The sequence below is a fragment of the Amborella trichopoda genome, chromosome 6 (assembly GCF_054954075.1).
Source record: "Amborella trichopoda isolate Santa Cruz 75 chromosome 6, AtrichopodaSantaCruz75HAP2 v2.0, whole genome shotgun sequence".
Taxonomy (NCBI): Eukaryota; Viridiplantae; Streptophyta; class Magnoliopsida; order Amborellales; family Amborellaceae; genus Amborella; species Amborella trichopoda.
In genome coordinates this window covers 44,405,553-44,432,362 of record NC_142341.1, presented here as the reverse complement: position 1 = coordinate 44,432,362, position 26,810 = coordinate 44,405,553, and the positions used below count along the sequence as shown (strand labels likewise).

At 35.5% G+C, this 26,810-nt stretch overlaps 1 protein-coding gene and 1 pseudogene across 2 annotated transcripts; both read right to left on the bottom strand.

The window, feature by feature from the left end:
• Positions 1–16,721: 16,721 nt before the first annotated feature.
• On the bottom strand, positions 16,722–18,211 carry LOC110007971 (stemmadenine O-acetyltransferase-like; annotated as a pseudogene). The gene has a single exon (XR_016058094.1). The product of XR_016058094.1 is annotated as a stemmadenine O-acetyltransferase-like (transcript).
• A 4,192-nt stretch (positions 18,212–22,403) lies between these two features.
• LOC18442726 (putative 2-oxoglutarate-dependent dioxygenase AOP1) lies at positions 22,404–26,166 on the bottom strand. Its single transcript, XM_088870902.1, is given in 3 exon segments — positions 22,404–22,893; positions 23,563–23,884; positions 24,910–26,166. Coding segments are annotated over 3 exon segments (864 nt in total). The 5' UTR covers positions 25,152–26,166; the 3' UTR covers positions 22,404–22,593.
• Positions 26,167–26,810: the final 644 nt, after the last annotated feature.

Sequence of the window (26,810 nt, the reverse complement as noted above, 5' to 3'; positions counted from 1 at the left end):
TGAGGTTCCTATTTTGTAGGATTACGATTATAATGGGATTGATTCATAAAGGTCAAGAATTGTAACTTTATTGTTCTTTCTCTATCTTCACCATTTCCTTTATTACAAATTCAACATCTACACTCCCCCTTAACGTTGATTCTCTACACATGACAGCAAGTTGTATTTTAAGCTTTGCAATTTGTGAAAGCAACATCCTTTGCCTCACCAATAGAGGTTCTGGTAGACAAGTGAAACATCTTGTGCATATGCTGCATCTATATATTTTCGATTTGATTTTCGAGACTGTAAAGATCTTCATGGTTTGGTTTGTTGACGTCACTTTGTTACAACTCCTGTGGTGTTAGAGCAACCTGTGACTCACTTGCCGCCTTATGAACCTGTCATATGCCTATCTTCCATAGACTCATTGACATGCTAGTGAAAGTTCCGTCACTTGATGACGGGTGACAATTGTTTACAACATGTTACCGGCGACATGACCAAGATGAGGCCATAAATCTAGTATAGCACTTCAGTAGGTTTTATCGACATATTCAATCCCCATAAATAGAATATGCACCTCCTTTATTTATCACCCATGCACAATCAGATCTCTCTATCTTCAAATTCTTGAGAATTTTTTCATCATCTGGTCCAAATAACAAATAACGTTTTGTAGCAGTGTTATGCATAATGAATACCAAATTCTTTACCATGGCAGGAACATGATACACCTCGTTTAAGATAGTCTCTCCACCATTTCTTTGTCGAGTAATGCACATGGTACATACATTTGCCATAGGATACATTGAGTTGTCTGCCGTCACTAAAGCACAATTACCGTAGAACTTTCACAGCCACATGAATTTCTTGTGGTTGCATGTTATGTGGTGTGAATAGCATAAGTTCATTAGCTAATCAGACGAGTATTCTACATCTTAGTTGCATCTATATCTGATATAGTGAGAGCAAGGAAAATCTCCCCTCATGGTAAACTCCCATTGAGTCGATTTCGATAACCTATGGAAACCTGATTTGCTCACCGCAATCACTATATGTAGAGGATAAAAACCAAGGTTGGACAAAATAAGGGAAAAAAAAATAGTGCAAAAAAAAAAAAGAATGGAACCTCAAAGATTTACGTGGGTCGGCAAGTTGCTTACATCCATGGGGCAACAAAGTTCTCTTACACTAATAAGAAAAACACCAAACATGCATGGAGAATACAAGGGATTACAAGCTCTCTCTCTCAAGCCCTAAAACATGGTCTTTCTCTCTCAATCATACCAACCCAAAAGGACTAAAGAACTAACCCTTCTCTCTTGCATAATTCCATATGTTTTCTCTTTCTACGGAGCATACTTTTATAGAGAGAAACCCCCAAGAGGAGCCACCACGTGACTCTCTGTCCAATTCCTAATTGGACTGTCTTTCACACTTTTTAGGTTTAGCAGTAGATTTCTATCTCCCATAGAAATCACACACTATCCAAACTATTTTCTAGGTTACGAAATGATTCCCTTTTCCCAAAGAAATACTTGACATTTTTCCCATACAAAAAAGGTCACTAACTAATCCCCCGAAATAGGAAAGCATATCCCATATAATTAAGAGATTTTTGTGAAATACGACAACTCTTGGACATGATTACTGGATCGCTATGAAGCAGATCCTTCAGTATTTGAAAGGAACTTGTGATGTTGGTATTTGTTATAGCGAAATAGATTTGAAAGTCATTGGTTTTGTCGATTCTGACTTTGCAGATGACTTGAATAAAAGAAGGTCCACTACTAGATATGTTTTTTCTTTTGGAGATGGTGCAGTTTGTTGGTTATTAAGGTTGCAGTCTGTGGTGGCGTTGCCTTCTATAGAGGCTGAGTATATGTCACTTACTTATGCATCTAAAGAAACAATTTAGTTAAACATGAAAAAGATATTCTACTTCATTGTGATAACAATGAGTGCCTTGTTTCTAGCAAGAAATCTAGCCTTCCATGACAGGACTAAACATATTGATGTTCAATATCACTTTATTCGTGATGTGGTAGAAGATGGAAAAAATTTATTGCAGAAAATTCTAATAGATGACAATCTAGTGGATATGTTAACTAAGCCCATTGGGAAAGGGAAGTTCACTTGATGCAGAACTTCCTTTGCGCTTGTGGTTACTTGATGATTAATAAATGGTGGGTACCAATTTCTTGTAGCAGACTAGTCAGAATGGAAACATGTCTTCAAGTGAGAGAATGTTGGATTTGTGAATGGATTGTTTCCTATCTTTAGGCCATACGAGATGTATTTTGAGCAAATATCATCTCCTATATTGTAGGAGAGCGAATATGCTAAGATAAGCCATATTTCCTAGAGATGTGGCCTACCCAATCTTTATAGGTAAAATACTCAATATTTCCTGGAGATGTGGGAAGATCCCTATTATATGGGGAGGAAAGCTCAAGATATGGGAAGCCTAATTACATTAGGATTGGGATATCTTGACTCTTAAAGATATGGAATCTTGAGGAGGTATGACGTGATTGCTCTTGGGACTTCTCTAAAGCGCATCTTTGTAGAGAGAGAATACAATGCAAGGAAATCTAGAGAGAGTTAAGGGTTAGTTCTTTAGTCCTTTTCGGCAGGTGTTCTTGAGAGAAAAATATCATGTTTTAGGGCTTGAGAGAGAGATTGTAATCTCTTGTATTCTTCATGATTGCTTGTTGTTTTTCTTATTAGTAGAAGAAACTTTTGCTGCCCCGTGGACCTAGACAACTTGTTTAACCATGTAAATCTTTGTGTTTCTATTTTTTTATTTTTATGTAATATTTTTCTTTCCCTTATTTTTGTGGATCCTTGATTTTTATCCTGTACACTATAGTCACCTTTCGACTATCATTGCTCTTCATTTATCATCCTGTTTTCTCGGTCTTTTCTTGGCATTCTACACTTCTTCATGAAGTGACCTAGCTTACCACATTGATAGCAAGTCTTTTGTCACCTCTTATCTAGAATGTGTCACTATTATCTTCCTTCTTTCAAGGTCGGACTTTGAGGTCGGATTTGTGCCATGACAACTCAACCAAAACATACAATCGACATAACATTATAGCTCTAACACTCACCCTCACTATGCTCTATGCCACAATTTGAATCATCGTTACTCAATCTCACCATGACCATTACCATCTTCCCCTAACATTTCATCGAATGAATCCCTGGTACCAAAATCCCATTATCAATACTTAAGCTGTCTGCTTTGTTTCCTTTTTTTTTTTTTTTTTTTTGGGTAAATCAGTGGGGGACAAGCCCCCTACCCGGTTTTCAATAATCCCATTATCAAGACTTGAGCTATCTACTTCGTTTATTTGAGATATCAATTCCTTCAATCCTTTGCCTCAATAAATAAGCTATGTTCTAATCACATAGAATTATTTATCCATCACTAGCACAAGAGGATGGGATCAACATGCTTTAGCTAGCCATTCATGTGCTTCTTTAAGTACATCATGTTGGGTTTATGTTGCCTTATGAGAGTTTGTATGAGCATTTTATATAGTGAAACATAAACTCAGTGGGAGTGTGGTCTTTTTGTGGACTATACTAGGCTAATGTTATCTTTTGATACTCTGACTAGGCTCGATGAGCTAGGCCAGCCGTGATTTGAAAAAACCCAAGATACCTAGGCATAGGGATCCACCGAGAAGGGTTTAGTGGGTTATCCTTTGATGAGGTCGGAGTATGCCCAGATGAGAGCCAGGGACTGTGTGGCCCTTGCGTGTGATAAATAGCCTTTAGAGACATGGCTAAAACCTCACCGTTATACCATCACACGACATGTACATAGATAGCTGTTTTGAGATTCACCAATGAGGGTGAAGTATGTACATGTGTAAGAGATTACCCCTATACACCAAAGAGTCATGGTTGCATCATGATCTGGAAGAACATAATTTTTTGTCTCTAGGGGAGAACCTGAAATCCATAAACTAAGATTGCATCCTCTAGTCTATTAGATGACTTTGGTGGTCCAATCATGAGCCCCTGCAGTGGACTGTGGGTCATGGGAATTGTTGTGTCAGTTTGAGAGAGCTCGGCGGATCGTGATTCGCAGTTGAAGATGAAGTGCTCAATATATTGATAATTTCCTAGATCTAACGGATCCGATTCCCATCAAAATTAATTAATTTTATGTTTTGTGATTTTTAGAATTTTTATTTGAATTTTTGTGAATCTTATGATATTTTATTTTTGTCATTTGGGTTTATAAATTAAGAAAAATTAATTTTTCAATGTTTTAAATAAAATATAAGATTTAAAAATTCTAAATATGAAATAAAATATTTTCTAAAAATATATGGGACCTCCATAAAATATGGGGCCCAAAATTTAAATACATGTGAATTAGGTGGGGTCCACACGTGACCACCAAAAGAGTGACACACCCTACTCATTCACGTATGCTGGGAAGAATGTTTATCCCTTGTTGGCTTATCTTTTGGGTATAGCCATGGTAAGGTTGAATATTTGATATATTTATTAAATCTTTGAATCAAGATCGGTTGATCCAATAATTAAGGATTGGATACAGTAAAATATAAAATTTCTTTATTTAATGGCAATCTTGATTCAATAATTAAGGATTTGATATATTAAAATATAAGCTTTTCTTATTTGATGGGAATTGATTTAGGAAATGGAGGATAAGACTCTAGCTCATCTCTTTGAATCTTGATGGTAGATAAAAGAGATTGATGACTCAAATCTCTCACCCCACAAGTCTCCTTAAATTTATGGTTGAGATTTGACCCTATGAATTGAGGCAAAATCTATGGTGTAGAAAATCTATAAAAAGAGGTTTCCCCAGTTGAAATTTGACCCTATGAATTAAGGCAAAACCTATGGCATAGAAAATCTATAAAAAGAGGTTTCCCCATGAGATACATATTCTCTTATCTCTTTAGCAATTCTCTCTCTCTTTACCCAAAATTCAGCTCTCTTTCAAAGGGGAGGCACACGCCAATTTTTCATCTCTCTCCAAGTTGCACCATGTTTTGGTGGCACACACCACCTCTGTTCTTTATAGGTGGCAAAGGGGTGGAACCCTTTGCTAGTAGATCTCTCCCTCTCTCTTCATATTCATCTCTCATCTCACTGTAATCAAGCTAAGAGGCTTGATCAAGATTAAGCAATTGAGTGGATTTTTGTCATATTAGGAAAATCAACATACCAATCATAGATCCCGAGCACCATCAGAAAGAGGAGACTCGGTGTGGGGTGTACTAAGCTCGTTTGAAGTAATATCCAGTAATTTGACCTTGTTAAATATTTACTTCTCTTCCCATAAAGCATAAAGTCTAGTTTTGTTTTTTAAATAAATAATTGTATTTGAAGAGGTAGCATTTGATAACCGATTTAATTTTTATTTTATTTATTTCAAGAGTGGTTTGATTATAATTGGACATTGTATGTGATCTTGCCGGTATAGAGGTAAAGAATTTTTTTTAATATATATACACCGTGCTTTATCTTAAAGTCCTTTCACATCAATGGTAGTAGTACATTTTACCTGGATAATTCATAGAAACCTTCATTAGTTTGTAGAGAAAATTCAATTCCAATGCTCTCAAGTAATTCCTCGTATTGTGAGACATAGCAATTCAACTGAAAACGCAAGATCATATCTTTCTTTAACACTAATTTATATGATACGTTAATGGCTAATTTAAGAAAAACTTTAAATTAAATGGGGCCTGTTCTGGCAGGTCCAGTCGGTTCTTTCAAATTAGGCAAAATCAGCCGGTTCAACAACTAGAAATTTTTTAAAAAGTTGAAAAAATTTGGAGCTGGTTTGCACAGATTCTTTTACAGAATTGCCCTATTTTATCAAAGCAGAATGGATCGGGTAGAACCGGCTGGTTCATAGGAGAAACCAAACGATTCCTGAAATTTTAACGGATCTGGATGGGTATGGCAGATTGCCGATTTGGATTGGTCAGTTCCGATCTGGATCACTCTAAATGGAGGAATATTATATGTCCATTGTGTCTTTCCTTTTGATATTTTTGGAAAATTGAAATTTAACCGGTGGCCTTTTGGTTTTGGGCACCAAGTAATTTTCATAGAGTCACTCATTATTAAATAATAATAAAATTCAAAATACCATATGCGTCCCTGATTTAGTGGCTCACAAATATGACGATTTATCAATGTCATCCTATGTTGAGTAGCAAACAAATTACATGCACAACACGCACAACACGCACCTTAGTAAATTTGGAAACACACGAAATCACACAGATTATTCTTAAGTAAAATTGTTTCATGCAGAAACTGTAAAGCATCCATCTTAAAGATGGATGCAAGTAGGTGTTCTATCTTAAAAACAATAGAAATTAACGATCTAAATATTTTCTTACTAAAGTTATTTTTTTAAAAAAATTTATTTATTCTTTCATATTCATGATCTCTATGTTAGAGATTACATGTCCTTAAAAATTAAGTTTTAAAATCTATCTTAAAAATATATTTATTAAGAGGCCCGCATTTCTACATATGCGGGTTTAGCTACATAGAAAGCGGGTCCTATTCTTAAAGGACACAGTTTCTATGCGGTCAAACCCGCATATTTTAAAATATGGGCCTATTAATTAATCTATTTTTGAGAGGGATTTTTGGACTTAATTTTTAACAATCTCTAACATGGAGATCATGAATATGAAAAAATAACTAAATTTTAAAAACTAGAAATAACAATTCCAGTAAGAAAACATTTGGACCGTTAATTTCCATTGTTTTTAGATGGAAACATAGTTGCATCCATCTTTAAGAGGGTGCATATGTAGAAATGCTGCCCAGCCCACATGGAACAATTTTCCAAAAGAAAAACTCCATAATTTTATGACATTTTTTTTTTTGGGTTTGTTTGGCGCATTTACTAGCCATATGTCACATTCCTTCTCCGCCTTGTTGATAGAAATCGTAGGAGTCCCCACACGCTAGAAATAACGAAAATATATGCGCAAGACAAGATGGGTTTGCCTTCCGTTTTATGGATCCGATGTTCATTTTTTTGCACTATGTTGTCTTATTTGATAACTAGAACCATGGGGCTTCTCCATAATGAAAATTGTTAGTCTTGAGAGATGGTCGGGGAGTTGGGGCGTTTGTTGGAAGAATGATATTTGTACTACGGTATTCTGGAAGAGAGAGATGTGTCTCTAGGCGTTTTTGGCGAAGCGAGATCCCAAATACCGATATCCCACTCAAGATCGTGTACTCAATTAGCCAAATACGAAGTAGATGAATATAACTATAAATTGAGTGGGATAAATAAAGAAAACATAAAAAAAACACACCGCAACAACACACGATTTACGTGGTCCACCCCGTCGGGTTACATCCGTGGCCTCAACAACTAAAAATCTATTATCACAATGAATATTACAATTTTGGTTTACAAGAGATAATACCTATCTCTAAACATTGGTAAAAGACCATCACCGATCTTCCTTTCTAAACTCCCTCTCCCGACCAAATAACATCGTCGATCAACATCCTCTTTTCCACCGCAATACCACTACCGAAAAGTTAACCTCGAGAGCAACCAAGCGACTTTCTCTTTCTAGAAGTGAAAGTTAACTAATCCAAAACTTATGGGAATACCGCCTCTCTTTCAAAGGCCATATCTCACTCTCTGTTGGTGACCCATCTCCATATTGGAGATCCATTCCGATAACCCCCAAAGGGGTGACCCTCAAAAGATGGGTATTATGTCCTCCTTCATTCTCTTATAAAGCTATCAATTTCTTACTTCTCAAGAAAATTCATTTTCTAGTTGCTATAATACCCTTAATCTTTTTAAGAAAATATGCGTATAGTGATTTGGCTATCACTAAACTCAACAATCTCTATCTTGATAGCAAAATCACCACAATTGCCTTGGCAAGCTTCATTGAATAGATTTTTTGATTTTTTCTCACTTGTATCCATTGTTGCATCTATTGTAGAATTTTGACAAATACTTGACCTCCATATTTCTCCACTTCAAACCATGTATCCATCAAACTTCAAGATTGCTCCTATCAAACTTCAAGATTCCTCCTTTTCTCAATGCGAGCTTTAGCCTCGTACACACTTTGTGTTCTGATACCAATTGTAGGGTTCTCAGGAACTCTTTGCTTTCAAAATCGGGAATCCCAAATACCGAGATCCCACCCAAGATCGTGTACTCAATTGGCCAAATGCGAAGTAGATGAATACAATTATATATCGAGTGTGCGAAATAAAGTATACCACAACAACACCCGATTTATATGGTTCACCCAGTGGTTGAAAAATCAGCGATCCGATCCCGAATCGGGCGATCTGGATAGTGTAGTGCCCAAGCCGTTCCGGTTTTAATAAAGAACGAGATGTGGATAAATATTATTTTATTATTAATAAAACCTCAAAATTTGTTGAGCCAATTAATTTATTATTAATAAAACTTTGAAAAATGTGCTCTTGACGTCACATAATGTCACGCACCTGCTCCTGCCTTGTCAGCCAATTTTTTAATAAAAAACTCCTACATAATAATTATATCCCACATGATATACCCTTACACATCACACTTGGCCATGCCACTCAACTTGTGCATATGGGTGTTTGCAAGTAACTTATATGTGCCATTCTCATCCCACATCTTTTCGATGTGGGACATTCTCTTTCACAAAGCCCAACAGTTGCACTACAAAACATAAAATACATGGGAAATTTTTCAATATTTCTAATGTAAGGAATAAATTTCCCAAATTTCTATCTAAAATAAAAGACAGCTACTACTCCAACTTAAAGAGAAATTAATATTTTAATAAAACTTAATGTTCAAATAAAATATTTTCAACCCGATGGAGTAAATTTACAAAATGCTCGTGTTGGAACACAACTAAATTAAAGGTTTACTGGTATAAAATTGGTCTAGACCTCTGAAGTTATATTTGATCAAATTCTACCTTAAAGCATATACGATATTTTTACATAAATACATATTTACATATTTTTATTGACAGCATAAGATTTTCAATCTCAGTTGGCTAGTCAGTCCACGGTCCGATGGCCATTCTGATATGAGGAATGGCTTCCACTTCTTTATTCTTATTTTTATAGTAAAATGATGATAAAATAATATAATACAAATCAATAATTCTAATTTCAATGTATAATATTGTATTTAGTTAGGTTTTAATAAATGTTTAATTAGAATCTTCATACAGAGAAAGAACATCTCAATATTCGCATGTTGATGCAAAAAAATGAAAGTTCTTAATGTGGTACACTCATTTCATATTGGATTCCTATAAAACAACATTTATGGTGATTTTTACTTCTCCCTATAAGTAAAGTTTAACTAACAAAAAACTCATGGGAATACCGCCTCTCTCTCAAATGATATATCTCTCTCTTTTGGAGACCCATCTCCATATTGAAAATCCATTCTCATAACCCCTAAAAGGATGACCCTCAAAGGATGGGTATTATGTCCTCATTCACTCTCTTATAAAGATATAACATTCTTGCTTTCTAAAAAAATCTATTTTCTATTTCTCATAATACCTTTAATCTTTATAAAAAAATATAGATACAGCGATTTGGCTTTCACCAAACCCAACATCTCTCTCTACAACCGTTTATTATAGAGGCCATTTTCCTTAGTCCTCCCACGATCCGATAAATCACATAGAGTTATCTTTCTAAGGATTAGAGAAATTTCCAACCAACTCTAACTATGCTTATTTTCTCTCCTCTATCCAAAACAAATAATGTAATTTTATAGAGGTCCACCCACCCATAGGGGACGAACCATCTAATTCAACATCTCCCACTGGTCCCTTAGTGGGTGTACATAAAGATGTTTGTCCCTCGTCTTTAATTGGTGATGCATCACAATGTATGGGTCTCCGACAAACTATGAGGGAAATGTAGTGTGAGAATGTAAGGAGTGATATATCTTTCTAGAGTGATGCACATTAAGGTTTTCACTAAACTAACATTGGACACCACTTCTCTCTTATCTAAAACAGCTCCAGCTAGCCCTAAACATGCTTGGCCAACCGAGTGATAATCATTATGTTTGTACTAATTTTCTAGGTACCAATCGATGTGTGATAACAAAGGCCTTCCCCAGTCATATATTATTCTTATTTAACCTAACTATTTTACAAGTTATGCACTTCTGCAGAGTGAAACACATTAAGGTTCCATCAAACTAACGAACACCTTTTCTTTTATCCAAAGCACCTCTAGTGTACACTAGAGAGATTTGGCCAACCGAGACGACGAGAATCATGTTATACAATAGTTACTTGGGTACTAACCGTGATGTTTATGTAAAACGTCTTCTTCCCTAGTTCAAATTTGTTTTTTGTTTTGAACAAATTTCTTTCAGAACTGTGATTGAATTAAACATAAACATCTGGGGAAATGCTTTAGTAATGAAATTAAGCCTTCACTTCTGAATATAGTTTCAGGGTCACCAAATATCAAATGATGACTGGCTACTCTCCCACGGTATAATATGGGATCGAGATTATCCTTAAAGTTCTACATATATAGTAACGTCGGTCTTGCTAAACATGTGTGGTATGATTTATATGCCAAAGTGTAAATAGTTGGAAGCAATAGGATCTATGTTAGATTTAGTCCATGGTGGTCCTAATTCAATTGCATCCATGCATCCATGCATCCCAACACACACATTGTGCCCTAAGGTTGCACCAAAGCCACTGCAATGAATATCTCTGATCTTCACACCTGGCTATACATGATCGAAGGTAATTGTAATGTGAATAATGATGATTTTCAACCATGGAATCCCATGTCTGTCTCTCATCGAGATGATATTCACATGCCTATCGATATTTCATCGTCCAATGTCCTTCTAAATTGAAAATTGGTTCCAGTCTTTGAAAAGTTGGTATGGAAACATTTAGAGAAAAGGAAGAGAGCCATACGAGTGTGTAGTGTGCGTAGAAAGAGTGTGTAGTGTGCGTAGAAAAAGTGTGTAGAGAGGTGTGTAGAGAATCGTAGAAGAGTGAGAAGAAAGAGAAAGATAGAGAAAAAGTGGGTAAGTGTTTGTAGAAGGCAGCAGCCTCTTCTTTAGTGTAAAGCTCAATTTTTGAAGAAATAAGCAAATGAGATGAAAGATAAGTATATTATCTCTCTTCCTATAGTTCCTTGATATCGTTAATTGAATTTAATTTTAGTCTTATCTTAATAATAAGAAAATGAGATTGAAAGATAAGATTATCCTCTCTCTTCCTATAGTTATTCAAACTCCATCAGGCTAGAGACGCCTTCAATTCTCGTGAATTGAACTCCCTTGAGCTCACATTGTAGTAGAAAATGAGGGGAATGTAGGTTGAAGAAGCCAGTGAATCCAAGAAGCAAAGCTTCGAGATTCGTTGTTTCTCCGAGTTTGCAGTGGATGGCTTGATGGTTTCAGTGGAGAGGATGAGGGCTTTTAGTATCTTTTATCTCAAAGAGAAAAACCCGTTTCCCGTTAGTGCAATGCAGGTTCTATATGTTCTGCTGTTATTTATAATTTTCAACTACTAATGTGAGCTGGTGCAGTCTATGTTTTCTTTTTAGCTGATGAAACTTCCAAGAAAACATTGAATTGGTAAGGAATTTTTATGTTTGCTTGTTGTGTGGTATTTATTGTGCACCGAAGCTCTAAACCCGTCAGAATGATTTTTTGGTAAATAAATATGAGAAAAAAACAAACAAAAATAAAGAAAACCAGACAAAAAAAAAAAAAAACAAAATAGAAAGATTTACGTGGTTCACGCCAGAAGGGCAACATCCACCGGCACGGCAAACTGAAATCCATTATACTAATCAAAATTACATCATAAATTTTGGGACATAAAGTTATCTCTCTAACCCTGAGCAAAATCTAGTCCAACGAACCCTTTTGAAATATGCTCTTCCAAACGACACTACTGCCGATCTTTCATCTTTATTCCATAACTAAACTAGTGTCTAGAAACAGACTATAACTAAATCACTCTCAAGGAAGAGGCCATAATTGAATCACGAAATAGACTATAACTAAATCACTCTCAAGGAAGAGGCCATAATTGAATCACTATCTTAGAAGAGAACTTTGAAAGCAACCAACACTTTATCTAACTAAAAGAGGAAATCACCCAAAATTTCTATGGGAACTACTTCTCTACAAGACACTAATCTCTCAATCTTCAGGTGTCTACAGTAGGCACCATTATAATGTTTCTCTCCATATGAAGCTGTCTTCTCTCTAAAAGGAGACCTTGCATTTCATGTATAGGAAGCCCTGTATGGTGACCTAAATAGAACACACAATTTCTCTGCTCTTTCATCACATATATAAAGTTAGAAATCCACACTAAATAGAAAACTTCCTATAGATGTTACATATATCTCAAAAACTACGAGATATACACAATAATCCTTATATTTTTAGATTTCTATTTTCCTTTAGGGGCCGTTTGGATACCTGGAAATATATTATCTGTGAAATATATTACTAGCGTAATACATTATTGAGTAATACATTACCTGTAAAAGGATTGTTACTGTTTGGGCATTAGTTAGATGAAACCTAAGAAATACATTGATATTGTTTGGCTATATCTAGAAGAAATATAGGAAATGCATATTTTACCAACAGGTGCCGATAAACTATCATTTTTTAATTTTTTGTCACAAAATTCCATTAAAATGCAGAATTATTATTTCTTTCTTTTCTGTCACAAAATTTCACTAAAATACTGAATTAAAATCATCGTCACACTATTCCAAAAAGATTTCTAATAATAACATCCTCACCATTTCAAAAAGATTTTTTAATAATAACTTGTGCCATTTTACAGTCACGACACTATTTCCTACTTATTTTAAGTGCCTTTGGAAGTTAGCTATATGCAATCACAAGTTTTCTAACACGACATTGGTTTCAACATGATAAGTCATTGAAATATTATGATTGGAATAACTTGATTTTATTTTGATAAGCCTTATTTTTATTTATTTATTATAGAAATCTTTCAAATGTCTCTCTATATAATTTCAAATAAACAATAAATTTATGATACTAAATTCAAAATCTGTAGGGTACGAGTTAAAAAATGGGAAGAAGTTTGATTACTAAACTAGAAGTTTTGGTAATTGTAGTATAACCTTTTGAAGTATTGGATGAGACTAAAGAGGTATGTTATTTGAATTGAGATTTAGTAATCTCATGTGAAGATTATGTTGTGTGAAATTTTTTATTATGATTGTGTTTTGTAATTTATCATTTATCATTGATTATTGATTTTTATTTTTATTATTTTTATTTTTATGTAACAGCTGATACCTTCATATAAGGGGACTGGCTTAAAAAGGGAGGGATCACTTACCTATTATGAACCTATTATGAAGAGAGAGGGTGTAGAAGATTTTTTTCCATGAGAGATAGGGTAGGCAAAAATGCACCCGAAATATTTCCCAAAATTACCCGTCGTAATAGATTTTTCACCTATCACCACACGCGTAATGGATTTGCTGATTTTTTGAAAAATCTCGAGTAATCTCTTTCCATTTCCTCGCGATCAAGTGTACCCAAACGCTCGAAATGTCATATTTTCATGTAATATATTGTCACCTAATATATTTCCAGGTACCCAAACGGCCCTTTAAGAAACTTATCATTATCAATTTGATTCACACATAATATGAGGTTTTTTTTTATGGGTGGTTTTTGGTATCACCATATCCAACAATATTAAGGTTGAAAAAAACCGTGACTAATATGCTGATGGGCATGGATTCACGTCCTTGGCAACAATATCAACAAGTGGTTCTATTTCGCGGAGTACAAATTTGGTTGAAGAAAAAGTTTATTCAATGTTTGCACACCTCTAAAATCCTTTAAAAGTGATAGTTTTGATTCTAGGAAACTATCTATTTGATCATTTTGACATATAGATCCATCAATATGGAGACAAAAAGAAATTCAGATCTTGAAAATAGTATATCTTATAATGTATTATCTGGACCATCCATTTTAAAGATTTTTATGTGTTTATAGTTCTTCTTGATTTGAAAAAAAATTAGAATTTAAAATTTTATAATTAGAGATAAAAAATAACATGTATTGAGAAGACTAGTGCCTCAAGAATGGACGGTTTCTATTCAACCTATAGAATTTTTGGCAAATTTATGCTTTTATCCTTTATAATTTGCAATATTAAGACATATGCCACATTTTATATTTTACGTTAATGCCATTTTTTTTTTCATTTTTTTTAATAATCACCAAGTACAAAACTATTAGTTCTTGACTGCTTTAATCTTACACCTTTTGCAAGGACCAAAAGTGGTTTTCGAACTAGTACTTTCAGACTGCAGTGATTCCTTGTTTTATCTATATTTTTGTGAAGAACCAAAGCATTCTAGAACTATTACGGCACGTTTTGTTCGCGTGAAAATATTTTACATGAAAAAATTATCTCATGCGGTCAAGTATAGGATTATTTTTACATCAATTAGTTGTCAATTAGTGTGAAAAGATGCACTAAGACCAATTGATAAAAAAATATTCCCACGCTTGACGAGATGAGAGAATTTATTGATGAAAAAATATTTTTCTAAAAAACATCTTCACGTGAACCAAACGTACCCTTTGTTGCCAACCACTTTGGTTTATACTTTCTGGTAAGGAATCTAATCAATTCTTAATTGCAATAAGTTCTTTAGAATTGTAGTACATGACCACTTCGATATATACTTTTTGTATTCAAAGTGGTTCAAAACTATTGGTTCTGAGCCACTTACATTGCATTTGGCGAGCGGTCTAGAAACTACTACTTCCATATTGTTTGGATTCCTTAAAATGAGTCATTGAGAAGTATTAGTTTTAAGGTGGGCGTGTTTGAGGAAAAAAAAAAATACAAAATTAGGGGATATTAGCATAAATTCCTCAAAGTTTTTCCTTTGCTGCTACTTTTTTCTCGATGAGCCGCAGAGAGCCCTTTGGATATTACTCCTTCTGAGCACTACCCAGTTGTTGTTTGGTCTTTGATATTTTAAAATGCAAAAAGAATTTTATTTAATATTGTTGGAAGTTAACATAAATATCCACCCTACGCTCAACATGTAAACAAGAATAAACATATATACACTTATACACCCTTCGGTGAAGACCATTCGGCTTTTTTTGCACGCAACGATTTCCTAATGGTCCATCATTGGATAGAAACCAAATCGGTACTTAATTTTCATTTATGGGTGTTTTCTGCTATCTATGGCTCAACAAGTCACAAGTGTAATAAATCGGTGAAGTGTCTAGAGCCTAGCTCTTCCTTACCTGTTTCATACATAGATCACTGTTTTTGAAAATCTGGTGATTCGGGATAGGAATCATTTATTTTGAAAATTGGTATGAGTCCGGTCCACCCCATGGAAGCCTAATTTCATATTTTTTTTTTTTTTCCCTTTCTTTTAGCTTTTCTGGTGTTTATTTGTTGCTCCCCCTAAACTCTATCTTTATAATACCCTGTTTTATTTGGGAAAATTTCAATTGCAACTCTAATTCCCCATCTCATGTCACAATAGACTCTCTTGCCGTTTTACTTTCAAGTGGTATAAAAAAACCTTAATGATTTCAACGTGTCCCACATCTCTTATTTCTTTGTTTTATTTACTTTTGAATATACAAATTAGCCCTAACAAATTATTTTATACCGTTTTAACCCAAAAACCTTTTTGCTATTGTTTTTCCCTTTTCAACCGATCAGATCTCCCACTCTCTCATTGAACCATGCTGAGCTCTCTCTCTCTCTCCACTATGGCAATGGATTTCTCTCTCAATTCACCACCATGCTAACCCTAACGACCTACTCACCTCTCTCCATCTCACGGTAAGTCTCTCTCCCTAAATTTTACCGCAGGTTCATCTGTCTGAATCTCTTTCTCTCTCTAATGGCCAACTTGAAAACTCTTAAATCTTTCTTCATCTAATGCACTATTACCTATATTTCTCTATGTAACCTTGTGTTTAAAGAGATAAAGGAACCGGCTACAAAATTTAGATAGAGACTTACATGCAAGAGGGGGTGCAAGAGAGACTAATATGAGAGAGAAAAAGAGGCCTCTACATGGTGAATTGAGAGAGTGGGAGATATAATGCATTGAGGGGCTGAAAAGGGGGAAAACATAATAAAAAAAGGTTCTTTGAACGTGGGGAATTGAGAGTAGGAGATATAATAAAGTTGAAGGGGAAAAAAATGATAAAAATAGTTTATGGTTTGTGGTGGTATAAAATGATTTGTTGGGGCTAATTTTTATGATAAAAATGAATAAAACGGAGATACAAGAGATTTGGGGTACGTTGAAATCCTTAGGGGTTCTTTATGCCGCTTGAAAGGAAGAAGGGATGAGGGTCTACCTTGAAATGTAATGTGCAATTAGGGTTCCATTCCAAATTTTCCCTTTTTATTTTTTGTTTTAACATTTATCCAAATCACTGATTTATTGGCAATTCGACAACCCGACAAGAAACTGTGGGGTGGACAATCCACCGCGCTAATCTGTGTTTTCAAATATTGAATACGTGTATGAGAAAAAGGAATAAGTGAATTTGTTCTAATAAATTTGTGGACAACCATTTTTTCTCTCAAATGATTTCCATTTTCTCTGTCGAGAGCTATGCAGCAGAACTCTGTCATGTCTCTTTTACAACATAAATAACCTCCAAGTTTGATGTGAATTCATCTTCAGTGCAGAAAATTTAGAGAATTACTCAAAATATGAAAATTTTAAATTTTCTTTGTAACAAAAGAAAGGAGCTCCTGATCATGTTCAAATTCGGCCATTTCTTTCTCATCAAGGTTCACCCAGGCCTGTATCCCACTCCGCGATGGGCTGTCGATGAGGACGACAAAATCCATAACATAACCTCCAACGCTGCTCACCCATGCTGGCTTCCCCCATCCAAAATCCGACTCATACAATGGAAAATTACAGTAACTCGAGCATCCAAATGCATAACCCTTGAGAGCCCTCTCTAGAATTGCTCTATTGCTTTTGTCAAGGATTTGAGGTGATTTTAACACTGCTCTCAAGTAATCACTGTTCATTTTCTCAATCGCCCCTCTCAAGCATCTCTGTAGTTGAAGCCTATCAGGTGGTTCTGCAACTCCTCCATGTGCGAGGGCATCAGCCAGCAGGACGAGGTTCCCAAAGGATCCAACTGGCGCCTTTGGTTCCATCTTATCCCTTATATTGACCACGATACCTGCCATCCATGTCCCACCTGTTTCCACCTTCAGGCTCCGCACTCTAATGAAGCACCGCCAGAGAAGTGCCATCACGGCCTCAAAACGTGTGGCTGGTGCCTCTTTGCTGTGGCCTCGCAGTGTAGCTAACCGTTCTGTTTCAAAAGTGAACACTTTGGTAACGGGAGGTGTACACTCCTCAGGTGGTGGAGGCTCGAACACTGTCCTGACCGCAGAAGTTGAGAATGAGGAGCGCCAGTCGAACCTAGGGGCCACAACTGTAAACCTCCCCTGATCACCGCGAGTAATTTCTGCCCAATAGTTCATAAAGTGTGTTTGGGAGACCATGTCACCTACAACATGGTTCATACAGATACCTAGTGCTGTTCCACCACAACTGAATCGGTTAATTTGCACCTTCAAGATGGTGGCTCCTGCACAAAGGGGATCACATGGTAAGAGCTTCCTCAGCTGGTTCACTGGAGGGCTCTCAAGAAACGCCAAGAGGTCTCCATCTACTCTGGCTTCCTTCAACTCTGCGCCCTCATCGTTGCAGTCCACACAAAATTTCTCCCCTGTCTGGGTCGCCGTTCGAACCGTCCCTGCCAATGGATTCGAACCGTCCCTGCCAATGGATAGAATTCAGTCAGAACATCAGCCAGAGATGCCTTCAATCTGTGCGAACCGAGCTCTTTCGAGCTTTTTGTGTAGAAGAAGATGAGGGGACTGTATGTGAAGGGCACCAGTGAATCCAAGAAGCAAAGCTTCATGGTCCGGTGGCTCTCTGGGGTAGCAGAGGACGGTTTGATGGTTTCTGTAGAGACGATGATGACGTTTTGCATTTTGTCACAAGGGCTAGAGCAAAGCAGATTATCTTTTGATGGTGTTATGATTGGTTTCCACCCATTAAGTAGTTGGGATCTTAGTCCCCATTTCAGGCCAATGGAATCAAAACTCTTAAGAAAGCCATGAATTGGAAAAGGAGTCATCCGTATCGGTTCATTTGTGCTTCCTAATCACTAGGCGTGGCAATGGGCCCCGTGACCCGGCCCATCATCTACCTAAGAAACTAGGCCGGGCGGGGTAAAACCACCCGAAGAGTAGGCTAGCGCCCATGCAACAAGAGGACCGGTTTTTTTATTTTTTTAATTTTTTTTATCAAGCCCAGTCCGGCGATGCTCGTTCCAAGCCCTATGACACTAGCCAGGGGTATTGCCTTCCTACATAGTTGAGGAATTGGGCTTTGGTCGGGGTGGCAACGGGTCTGCTTCGGCTGGACCTGGACCGAATGCAGAAAAAACTATGGGACTTGGACCTAAAACCGATTGCAATCGACCCGAAAATAAAAAAATATATTTCAATATTGTGTATATTATTATTAAAATATTTTAATTAAAAATATATAGTTATATTTATTTAAATATTATTAAAATATTATATATTTATATAATAACACTATTCGATTCGGGACCAAGGCCCTGATTCAAATAGTTTTCGGGTCCAATGTTTGGACCCGGACCCGTGTTGTGTCCGGGTCCTTAGCCACCCCTAGAGTCTTTGGTCCTGGTTTTTAATTGCACCGTTGTCAACGTTATTGGGCTTTTTGAGGGCAGCGTAAAGGTTTTGATCCTCTAACTCCCTCCTCATCAATTCCCCCTTTTACTTGTCCATGTTATCATCGAAATTTTCTCGTTGTCAACATTAGGACATCCCTGCAATTGAAGATGACATAATGAAATTATTCTTTTTTTCTCTGTCAAATAACTAAAATAAGAAAAACTTTATATACCATATATGTACGGGTAAGGTGCATCTAAAAAATCTATTAGAAAATGTTGTTAATGTGCTGGGAAACGCTCAAAGCGATCATCTCAACCTCGAGATTTATAGGCATGAAAAAAAAAAAAAGGGATTTCAAGTGCTAAAAATAGTTCATTTTCTAAAACAGCATCTAGACTGTATATTTTCAAGATTTTCAAGCATTTATAGAGCGACTTGATCGTTACCATTTTTGGAACTTTAAATTCTATAATTAGGGCAACAATAGATTGTCATATCATTGAAAGAATTTGCGGCACCTAAACTGTATTTTCAGCATAGTTTTGAGATACGCCTTATTTCAATAGTATAAGGTTAATGGGCCAATACCAGGATATGTTTTAAGGAAAAAGTTTATATAAGGTTGGAAAGATGCACATCAAAAATCAATTGGAAAATATTGTTTTAATGTTGAAAAATCCTCTAATTGATCATCTCGACATCGAGATGCATAAATATGGGGAAAAAAAAATTTGAGCCTCAGATATAGTGCATTTTACAACTCATTATCTAGACCGTCCATTTTCAAGATTTTCTTATGTTTATAGATCTACTTGATTTTAACCATTTTTAGAGTTTAAAATTTTATAATTAGAGATTAAAATAGATTTTAAGATAATCATAAGAATTTTTTATACCAAAATTACATGTTATGATAAAATTTGGAGGTGTGCAACCATGTTTTAATGGCATATTCGGGTTAAATATTCTAGAGTTGGAGATTGGAAGAGTACAAACTCTAAATGCCCAAGAGGTCGCATCAATCCAAATCTTCCAAGGGCAAATATGGAATCTAGCAGCCAATTAATCCGATGATCTATTGTTATTATTCATAATTTATGGTCGTAGAGTTTATCACAATCGGAGCTTAGGTCAGATTTTGTAACCTTATTGGATTTCATCGCTTCCTTCCATTGGGCATGAGCAAAAATTGTTTTTTGGAACATTAGTAGATCCGCCTTTAATTAAACACTAGTTGGAATACGCCCATTGCACGCACGAATAAAATAAGCAATCATTGCCTTCTGAATCAATCTCATGATCTACCAATATGTAATGCATATTTTATGGAAACGCATTGACTCTATTTCAACTAATTTTGCTTTTTTTTTTTTTTTTTTTGTGCTTTTAACCTCCTGGAACCTAATTAATTTATGAATGATGAATAATTGACAATAATATTGTATTATAATTTTAAGAGTATTACTTCTTAAGTATTCAATGAAAATAAGCAATGTCATAACAAACAACTTTGTGGAGAGAATATGTTGGGATCCATACATGTATCGTCAACGGATGAAAATAAACAAGGTCATAACAAACAACTTTGTAGAGAGAATATATTGGAATCCATACATGTATCCTCAAGCTCACCCATATCTAGATCTTACCCATCTTTTCTCTAAAATCATCACCATCGTTGCTCACCGGCCATGCCAATGCGCGAAAATTGTACTTTGTGCAATCATAAATCTAACGGCAATCATTGCCTCTAAACCCACCAAGATCGTATCCACACCACACTATGATGGCCTCTCTCTCTCATCACCATGTATCCCCAAGAATCCTCTCCCTCTCTCTAAATGTGATGTTTCCCGACTTACGTTTAGCCAAGTCAAAGACAAACCCATGCATAAGCAACCATCCATCATGCTAGGCGTGAAACTCCAACTTTAGATTATTAAAAGAAAAGAGAACTCGAACCGGTTGGATTATCCAAAAGAGAAGAACAATCATGCATAAACAAATACAGATTAATGCCAAACACAACATGCATCACAATAGAGCTGGTCAAATTACACAAAGATCCTAAATGTAATAAATATCAAATGTACAGGAAAACAAACCAAACTAAATCCAAGCACAGACATTTGTCAACATGCACATGAATCAGACCATGGGAACATATAAAAGCATTAAAAACTAAAGCAAGGTATAAGAGGCAATCAACGAATCACCTCAAACAAGTCTAAAATCAAGTAAAAGCATGACGGAACTGTATAATGAAAATAAAACATTTACTAAAACTCAACCAATATAACGAAACCATAAAGAATGATATAGAACCATTACTTCAAAGAAGAAACTTAGTTTCTGAACTAATGTAAAGAAATCTGAAAAAAACAATAAAAAAATAAGGAAATGAGAAATAAACCCAAAAAAATTGATACATGACTCTCTCTCTCTTTATATATATATATATATATATATATAGGAAGATACTACAAAACGCATATAGGCGAAAATAAACAGTGATTTCGCTTACTCTCATCACCATCCAAAATTCATCGCAAGGTCAAGATTGTCTGGTAGTATTTTATTTTTCATGTTTTTTTCTACAAACAGGAATGACCAGAAATTTGGAGCGTGTTTTCATAAAAAATAAGTGAATCTACCAAAAATATATAAAAAATATTTTACATAAAAACAATTGATCAAAATACCCCTGAAATATTTCGGGGGTATGCTGATCAAATTTGTTTTGCGAATTAATATTATTATTATTTTATTTGGTGTACCTCACTAAGATGTACATATGCTTCAAATTTCAAATCATTCCGATTTGTAAAAAAAAAATGAAAAATGAAACGCTATTGGACAATCGTTACCATGCAATGAACTTTAGACGGTAATGAGGGTATGAGAAATCACTGTTCATTTGTCTAGAGTTAACATCCCCTCAAAATACAAAAGTTCAAGTTAGAAGGGTTGTGATGGGTGTATTTATCAAAACAATCATTCTATCTTCATTAAAAATTTATTTAAATAGGTAATTTTAAATTTGAAATTTTCACAAAAGTAGAATGACATTTTGGAAATTAGTATCCTGAAACTTTATTTGTATAGTTCCTGTCCTTTGTTAAAATTTTAATTTTACCTCTTATGGAGATGACGAAAATATCCTTTGTCTTGTAGTAATATCTACAAATTTGCCCTGCAAAAGTAACTTTTTTTGAAAAATAGAGAACAAAATTAATAAATCCACCCTTCACAACTCTCTCCATCTTGAACCTTTGTAATTTGAAGGATTGTGATGTTTAGATTATCATCACGACCCGCTCCTTTACTGAGTTACTCAAAGGGCCAGGCCAACCAAGCTCCTTTCCTGAGTTAGTCGGAGGGCCAGGGCCGAGTCCGTGGCCAAAGCCAAGCCTTGAAATATTGTTTTACGTTGATATTGACTTCACTAAGGCATGAACCCCGATAGCTCTCGCAATATATTTCAATCACTACGAAAACAATGAAATAGAGAGAAAATGAACAACGAAAGAAAAGGAAACCAAGCCAATCTATGACCACTTTAGATCTTTGTTTGGATACTTCATTCTAACTCCTATTCAACATTGGCAATCCACTTAATATTTATTAGTGGCCACTAATACATCACTCATATTGCAGTTGCAAGTGGCAACTGTCTGATACGCTCCATATCACAAGTAGTAATATTGCTAACTCAATAGTGAAGAAGAAAGCACTTAAGTGAAAGACCAGGAACCCCTCGATTCAATAGATTATGGCATCAAAGAAAAGCAGCTAAGCAAATCATAATTGAGAGAGAGAGAGGCTTCAATTCCATGTAATGCCAGTTGCCAGCAAATTCCTTGAGGCCATACTCGTTATTTATCTTGTAGAATTTATAATAATCATGGTAGTCAAAGGGTTTAAACAGCAAAGGATGGTCTTCGTCCACAAGCTCTTTGGGGGTCTTAATCAATACATTTCGGGCTGGGATCGAAAATATCCCACAAGAATATCTGTCCTCATATCCCCTCAGCATCACCCGATGTCGTACTGGATGAAGCCTTCTATTGCTCCATGCCTAAAATGATTATTCAAAAAGAACAGGAGAAAATCAATGAAGTTATTACGCATGACAGCTTTTGTAGATGGGAGCACTAGCTATTACTCCAAAACAAGGTATGGCTCACTGAAAAGAAACATGTAAATGAAGAATCAAGACAATTACAATTCAAGGGACAGAAAAAACAGTGAAAGTGAACACTTCTCGAGGACGTCATAAGAAGCAGATCAGAGAAACATGAATAGTTAGTTCTATGTAAATCCCTCATACAACTGTCTAACGAAAGGAGTCTATATGGTCAGTTATCCAGGACAGGATATGGATGGGGCCATTTCATTTTTTTTTAACGTTGTTATTTTTCATTACTTTTTATTTAAAGTTTTTTATAGTTAAATTAATAGTTACTTAAAGATATTTTTAAAAATTTCACAAAATTATAATAGTATTTTGGAAGTCAATGTCTTAAAACTATTTTTTTTTACAATACCTTTGTCCTTGTGTAAAAAAATTAATTTTATTCTTTTAATCATGATAAAGGTACACATTTGCACCATATTTTCTAGCTCCACCTTGGCAACTCAAACAGTGGACTATGTACTTTCAAAGATTGTGAATTATAGATTATCCAAATATATATATATATATATATATATAGAGAGAGAGAGAGAGAGAGAGAGAGAGACTAACCATGAAAGATTCACCTATGGCGACGACAAGAGAGCCTTCCGAGGTCACCACTGGTACCCAAGACCCATCTTTAAATTGCACCTCCAAGCCACCTACTTGGTCGGGGCAGAGTTTGGTCATCATGTTCTTGTCCGTGTGACCATTCAAGCCCTCCACTTAGTGTTGTCCTTTGGAGGCCTTGTACTTCATCATGCGAAGATGATAATTTGTGGATTTGTCAAGATCATCAAAGTATTTCTCTGCACCATAACTCTCCATAACCATTAGTTTAATTAGTTTAGCGAACTCCGTTATGTTCTTTGCTACGGTCTTCACCGTCTCGCTATGTCCAAAACAACAAAAAAAACGTTAGAAGACTAAAGTAGACGAATAAATCTATAACAAATAAATTATTAAAAATTTTATTTTAAGGGTCTGGTTGTATAGAACTGATGAATGTGATTTCAATATTGAAAATCTTTGTGAAAGCCTTAACATATATTTTGATTTTTAATTATAAAATTTAAAGCTTAAAAAATAGTATACATCGAGCAGATCTAAGAGAATTTGAAAATCTTGAAAATTGACAGTCCAAAAATGCGATACAAGATGCACTATTTCCAAAATTTGTAATCTATTATTTTCTCATGTTCATGCTTCTTGATGTCGAGATGATCAATTTGAGGATATTTGGTCATCCAAACAACCTCTTATAGTGAAATTTTGAGGTGGGTTCTAATTTGATTGTTTAGAGCCTAGGCTCAATATAATTTTTTCCCTAATTTAAATATTAAGTATTTCAGAAAGACCAAAAAAAGAAAAAAATATTAAAGTTCCTATATTTTATCGATAGCTATCAAACATATAGAGCTTAATTCTTACTAATATAATGGTGTTTCAAAATTTTCATTTTTTTTGTTCTTTTTTTCTTATGTATTTTATTCTTTTTCTAAGGTTTTCCGTACTTGCCCTAGCCGAGGCAAAGTTACTTGGCTAAGTCCAGTCCTCAAACGCTGATTAGGAATGCATGGAATTAAAGACAGAGAGAAAGAGAGATCATGACATTTCAGAATCGAAATAAGGTGGGTTATTTCTACAAAAGATCTTCTTACAAATTTCTGTTTTTCAGTATTTCAAATGAAATTATATTGAAGAAGATTGTTTCGGTTAATCAATACTGGGCATGAAAAATGTTTGGCCGCCCCATTTGAGCATTCATACAACCCCAGTAATTTGGTCACCCATCAACTAACATACATGCAAGTTGTGTCCGTAAACTGCTCGACGCTCTCTGGCTGGGCTGAGTGATCAATGCCCGTAACCTCAAAGAAAGGAGCATGAGGTAAGGACGCCCTATATCCATGGGACTAGAACTCGGATCGGTTCTTCATTTTGGTTTTTTGGGGAAGTTCAAAGAGTTCTTTAATAGCATAGAACATTTCCTTCTGCAGAGACTCAAGGACTGCAGTATTATAGACAGCCTCAAAGCACCCTGGGCCTTCCAGAGCTCCTTGCACCTCTCGTGTCAGTGCATTCCATCTCTCATCTCCATGTTTTAAGTCACCTGAGAAATCAAGGACTGGTAATTTCATGGCAGATTGAGAACCCATGTGGGTGGGCTCGAATATGTGTTACAAGTCTTGCAAAATAAATAGAAATACATGAGAGAGAGACCTCATAAAAAATTACACATGGGTGAGAGAACCTCATTAAAAACTCATATTTTATACTCAATGATTATATACTAATTTAGTACTCAGGGCAAACTCTCTTTTTTCAATTATTACACTCTCTCTCTTTCTTAAATTATTACACTTTCTCTGCCCACCACATGGTCTCTCTCCGTTATCATATTACACTTTCTCTACCCACTACAAAGTCTCTTTCAATCTTATCAAATTCGCTTCGCATCGGCCGAAGAGGCTGAAGCTTTTGGATTTTGGGCATAAACCAAAGAGAAGTGACGCCGAGTGCTGCCTCCTTAGTTAGATTCAGGCCGCTTCAATCAGATTCGAGCCGCTTCGGGTCTGTTTCGGATATGATTTGGGTCGACCAGCAAAAAAATAGCTATAAAAAATTATTTTTTTAAAATTTTAAAATTTTTATTATTTATGTATATTTTATATATAAATATCTACAAAACACCAAATTACTTCATTCTTTCCACCAAACCCAAAAAATATTTGAAACGAATCTCACAATTGGACTCTCATCCTTTACAATCTTTCAAGAATTTGAAACGAATCTCACAACTGGGCTCTCTTCCTTTACACTCTTTCTTTTTTGGGTAAATACGTGACCGACTCACTTTTCAAACACTTCACACACTTTCCTCATCCAACAACCCTCTCTTTCTCTCTCATATACTTTCTTCTTCACCACACCCTTTACAATCTTTCAAGAATTTGAAACGAATCTCACAACTGGGCTCTCTTCCTTTACACTCTTTCTTTTTTGGGTAAATACGTGACCGACTCACTTTTCAAACACTTCACACACTTTCCTCATCCAACAACCCTCTCTTTCTCTCTCATATACTTTCTTCTTCACCACACCCATGTCACTTCCTCACTCTTTCTCTAAACCACTCAAACACCTCATATGCGACCTATGCTTGCTTCCTCACTCTATGCACAAGCTCTAACCCATAGCCCTATTTATAGACACATTACACTGCCATTGCACTGCCCATACCTATCAAAGTGTGGTCTTAATTGTGCCACAGGTCACTAACTCAATAAAGCTCTAGCAACTGGTAGAAAGAACGTAAAGGACGACAAATTTATGTAGGATTTTCTATATATATAGAGAAGGCTATTTATAGATTATTTACCAATTTTTGGTATTCATTTTGCATCCTTCTTTGTTGTTGTCATGAAAATGAAGTGCTTTATGATCTAGCTCATCCTTAATGTTTCTCATGAAGAATTCAGGTTGTCCCCTAATTCATCTACTTTTCTTATGTCGTGGTTCGATTTTTCGAAACTCAACCTTCTCACTAGTCTTCTCAAAGAGATTGACTTGCTTGTGACTTGCTTTTGCTTCATAGAATTCATCTTTGAAGAAGTGGGTATCTTGACTTTCTATGACTGCCCCATTTTTCAAGTTGAAGAATCAATACCCCTTAGCCAATGAATATACACTTAATATTCTTGGGATCTAATTTTATCCTATTTTTGTATGGGATCAGGGCAGGGGCACAATAGCTTCCACACTCTTAGGTGGTCAAGGGACAGGGTACAACTAATGAATATTGATTGAGGAGTAAG